At 46.8% G+C, this 4,567-nt stretch overlaps 1 protein-coding gene across 2 annotated transcripts; it reads right to left on the bottom strand.

Moving 5' to 3' along the window:
• Positions 1–402: 402 nt before the first annotated feature.
• RPL26L1 (ribosomal protein L26 like 1) lies at positions 403–4,567 on the bottom strand. Of its 2 annotated transcripts, XM_019635952.1 has the most exons (5): positions 4,487–4,567; positions 3,489–3,737; positions 2,961–3,137; positions 1,445–1,585; positions 403–753 (listed from the first exon to the last, which is right to left on the bottom strand). In XM_019635952.1, exons 3-5 carry the CDS (start codon positions 3,126–3,128, stop codon positions 625–627), a joined length of 438 nt encoding a protein of 145 aa, XP_019491497.1. In that variant the 5' UTR covers positions 3,129–3,137; positions 3,489–3,737; positions 4,487–4,567; the 3' UTR covers positions 403–624. The 2 variants fall into 2 exon arrangements, with proteins under 2 accessions (XP_019491497.1, XP_019491498.1); XM_019635953.1 differs by lacking the exon at positions 4,487–4,567 and having other exon boundaries at positions 3,493–3,719.

Here is a 4,567-nt window from a genome sequence, read left to right as displayed (position 1 = left end):
TTTAAGTTTACAGATGAGAGTACTGGCTGGAACCTAGGAACCAGAGCAGGCATCAGAGTACGTCATCCTTACAATAAACTTAATCTAGTAGGAAATCTGACTTCTATGCAACTTGTGAGGTCCTAAATCATGTTGGTTGAGAATAACGACGAAACTCAAATGAGAAAAAACAAACTACAGATCTTACTGGGTTGACCTATTCATTATACTGACTAGACATACAGCTCAGTGTGCTAATGATAACACAGCTGCTGTGTGGGGTACCTACTCTATTTCATATGCTGTGTGTATATATATTACATAACTCCTAATCCATACTTTCCCAAATTTACCTAGTGCATTTTAAACCATCGGTACTCAGCTGCTCTGTAGATGAAACACTGAAAGACTGGCAACTGGGAATTGATAATAAGACAGACTTTATCTATAAAACAACACAAATTCCATCTGGAATTAGAAAACATTTCCAACTTTTATTCATAAAATTAATCAAAACAGCAAAAGTAGATTTACAGAGCCACATATCAATAACAAAACAGAAGGATACAAACATTCCAGGGATACCGTCAAAACCAGGCTAAAAATCTGCAGTTAAGCCGTGGTTGCACACACAACAGGTTATATTTATTCCTGCATTTTCTCAATAAGTTCTTCCTTATATTTGCCTTTCTCTTTTCCAACTTGTCGAGATTTGGCTTTGCGTTCAAGAATTTTTTTCCTGTCTTTGTCCAGTTTTAGCCTGGTGATAACCACCTATTAGGAGCAAGAAAACAAATAGATCTTTATGTTTTTTAAGTGAAAGGGTTTGTAATCACGATTACTTTGTACAGCAGAGCTTTCCTCGGCAGCCAGGTTCCTTCTGCTACCCAACCTCCTACCCCCTAACTCCTGAGGATCTGGGAGACCATTTAGATAGGTTAGTGACATGAACTACCATTTGAGTTGGGAAAAATTATACTATCAACAGGTTTCTGGTTTGTCTATCATCCCTTGACTGACAAAAATGCACTGTTTAAGAAACATCTGCATTTCTTCCAGCTGCTGGGCAATAGAGATCATAAGGGTAAGTAAGACCCCAACCATTCTGCCTTAAGGATCTGAAACTCTGGAGGAGACCCTACAATACAGTGTATAAAATGGGAGTGCAAAGGAGCAATAGTGTATTCCACTAGATGGTGTGAGGGCCACAGGAAGAAACGGTCTCTCTTCTCCCTCCAGACATTATCTAGTGGGGAAGTGATGTCTGGAATGCCTAGAACCCCCTTGCTACCTACTAGAAGACCCTTCACCAAAGGTGACAAAATAGACAAGAAAAGAATCTGGATTCTTGATGATATCACCAAGCCAGTGAATCAGTCAAGCCTGCCTGACCTCCCTCTGGAAGTCCTTCCAGGGCTGCCTGTGCAGACAGCAGCAGCTGCCCACTGCTCAGTCCGGGCCATACCTTGCTCGGGTGAATGCCCACGTGGACGGTTGTGCCGTTAGCCTTCTCACGCTGTACCCGCTCGATATAAATGACGTACTTCTTTCTGTAAACCTGGACTACCTTGCCGATTTGCTGACCTTTGTAGTGTCCTCGAACCACCTGAGAGAAAACACAAAAGAGAATTTCCCCCATTTCTAATGCATGAACATCACAGTGAGGTATGTTTCATATATACAGCACATAACATGATGCGATGGAAATATATCCCAATGTTGATAATGGTTGCCAGTAGGCAAAAAGTAGGATGACAGGTGACTATTTTTAAAATTTATATTCTTCCAAATTTCAAGATTTCTACAATTAATACAAATGTTTCACAGGAAAAAAAATGTAAATTAAAATTCTCGTGGGCTGTTCTGCGTACTAAAAATCTGCTCACGTGTCAATTCTATTAAAAAATCAACTAGATTATGGTTTCTCTAAAGGCAGGAGCCTATTAAACAGTACCCACAATATAGATGATGCTCATTAACAAGCAGAGAGAAAGTACCACATATAAAAAACTGGAGCATTGGGGGGCAGCTGAGTGGCTCAGTTGGTTAAGAGCTCCCTCAAGTGTGCAAGCTCTGAGCAGCAGGGTCGCTGGTTCGATTCCCGCCGGAGCTAAAAAAAAAAAAGCCAAAAAAAACCCCCTGGAGAATCATAATACTCCTAAAATGTCTACCTAAGTTGTTCAGCTTTTTTACCAAGGTGATTTTTAGGCTGAAAAGAGAACAGCCACGCCTCACTGAGATTCCAGCTCACTCTATATGACCAGACTCTGTCACATGGACGCCTGTGAAAATGCCTCCACTAAGGATCAAGACTGAAGAAAGATGTTAATGAAACCAGTCCACAGGAACAGCTGGGTTAACGAGAAATGGGTAAATGCTTGACCCAGTGAGGAGGTGGACAGGATAAGACTAAATGGACTGGGCTGAAAAAGTGAGGAAGAGGAGGCAAGGATGCTATCCAGAGTCTGGCTGGGTAATTGGAGGGTTGGTCATGCCTTTCCCAAAGGCATGGAACATGGGGGAAGGAAGCGATTTTAGGAGAGAATAGTCTGTAACGAGTTGCATTTGAGACATCTGGAGACGTTCTAGCGGAGTATCCCATAAACAGCTAGAGGGCCATCTGGTCAGCAACACAGACCTGGGAGTCATCCCCTGCAGAGTCTGGTGCAAAGAAACGCCTTGGGCAATGCCTGGCAAACTAGCAGCCACGGGGCTAAATCGCAAAGCAGAGCTTTGCTTGCCTGGCATACTATTTTTTAAAAGGAATTATTATTATTAATCGAATTTGAATGCTCTTGATTATGCAGGCGCTCCCTGGTAGCTCTGTGCTCCATCTCCGGTCTAATAGATCTGCAGGGTCACAATCACTTGCCAGGGTCCTGGGGGTGTGACTCCCCGACCTCCAAGCGCACCAAGATCTTAGGCAAAGGCGGCGCCCGCGCGCTACGCAGCGGGGGGACTCGGGACCGAGGCGGACGTACCTGGACCTCGTCGTCCTTGCGGATGGGCATGGAGCGGACGTTGTACTTCTGCCGCAGCTCCTTGGAGAGCGGGGAGGACATGATCTTCCGGCGTACGTGTGAGGGGGCATTGAAGTGGCGTTTGCGGTTTTTGCTGCGGTCCGAGGTCACGAAGGGGTTGAACTTCATGGCGACCGTCTGCAAAGAATTATTAGGGAGGGCGCTCAGTGGGGTGCCAGGCCTGCTCTCCATCAGGACACTCCTCCCCATCCCCCGAGCGAGAATGGAAGCATGGGAGGTGCGAGGGAGGTCTGGGTGGTACACTGAGTAAGGCGTGCAAGCGGGGGCGCGTGCCTGACCAGGAGTCGTGGGGAGAGATCGCACTGGGGCCTTGAGGCTGATTGAAGGGGGAAGGCCTGGGCTAAAGAGTGCATGGCTGGGGTCACGCAGAGAAATCTCTGGGGAAGCGGTAGTCCCGCAGCAAGTGGGGAAGGGTCCTACAGAACCGAGCGCTTTTCACAGTCGGACAAAACCTCAGCGTCTACTCACCTACCTGGCGCCGGAAATGCCGACGATGCGCGCGCAGAGCCGGAAGTGAGGCTTCTTGTCACGCAAACGCAGAAAGAAAGCGGTCCCCTAGTCCCTCGGCTCGAAGCTGAATGGTGCCCCCTGCGGCTTGGGGTGGGATCGCAGTGCCGCATTTCCAGGGACCACCGGAGGAGTAAGCGGCTCTGAAGGTCATGCCCAGACCCCGAAGACGTGGCGCCTCTGCGGAGAAGGCGTATACTTTTGTAGAACCTGCAATAGAGGTTTATTGATGTTCTTTTAATAGGTACACCATCAATAATCTCTCTCCTACCCCAAACTTTCTTTGCCCTGTTACTCTGCACAGGGGTCATCTAGGCATGTTATCCGGGTGCTTTAAACATCATGATGCTCCAAATATATAAAATCTGCCGACTTGGTTTTTAATATCATCGAGAAGCCTGTTCAAAATGCAGGTTTTCGTGCTCCACCACAGTCCTACAAAACCAGACAGTGGTAGGTTAGGGTCAGGGAATCTGAATTTAAAGCAAGCACTCCCCTAACCAAAGATTCTGAGGCGCTCAAATGTTTGACGATCGTTGAGAACCAGCCACCAGGCTTTGCAAAACTCTGCTCCCCACCCCCAGTTTTTTAGCCCTGTTCGGAAGAGCTGGGGTTGTAGAGTCACACCTGGGCCCAAGTGCCTCTTCTTGTTGCTGGGCCTTGGGGAGCTGTCTCCCTGTTTCTGAGCCTGAGTTTCCTCATCTGTGAAATGAGGATGATCTTAGTTGGTGCCTCATGGAGTTGTTATGAAGTCTAAATGAATTAATCCGTTTATAGAGTGCTTAGAACAGTGGCATATAGCGCTCAATTACAGTCACCCATTTTTCCTAATCTTCAGGACAGTCTCAAGGCCCAGCCTCACATTCACCGAGTCCTGACGTTCAGACTTTTGCCATTAACACCCGATGACGCAAACAGTAAGCTTTCTGTGTTTCATGTAAACACGTGCAAAGCGCTACCTTGGATGGAATTCGGGTTGTGGTCTTCCTTTTTTTTTTGTGCCTCCACAAGCGCCTTTAGAAAAAGGCCAGCTCGCACAG

The sequence above is a fragment of the Hipposideros armiger genome, unplaced genomic scaffold (genome assembly GCF_001890085.2).
Source record: "Hipposideros armiger isolate ML-2016 unplaced genomic scaffold, ASM189008v1 scaffold_25, whole genome shotgun sequence".
In the NCBI taxonomy this organism is placed as follows: domain Eukaryota; kingdom Metazoa; phylum Chordata; class Mammalia; order Chiroptera; family Hipposideridae; genus Hipposideros; species Hipposideros armiger.
Note: the sequence above shows the minus strand (reverse complement) of the source record. Positions and strands in the feature narration are given on the sequence as shown.

Bases quoted from the DNA above. Each gene is read 5' to 3' on its own strand.
- RPL26L1 (XM_019635952.1), bottom strand. From the start codon at position 3,128: ATGAAGTTCAACCCCTTCGTGACCTCGGACCGCAGCAAAAACCGCAAA. The intron at 1,586-2,960 runs GTACGTCCGCCT...GTTTTCTCTCAG, and splicing joins GCAAGGACGACGAGGTCCAG to GTGGTTCGAGGACACTACAA. The intron at 754-1,444 runs GTATGGCCCGGA...TGCTCCTAATAG, and splicing joins TGGGCATTCACCCGAGCAAG to GTGGTTATCACCAGGCTAAA.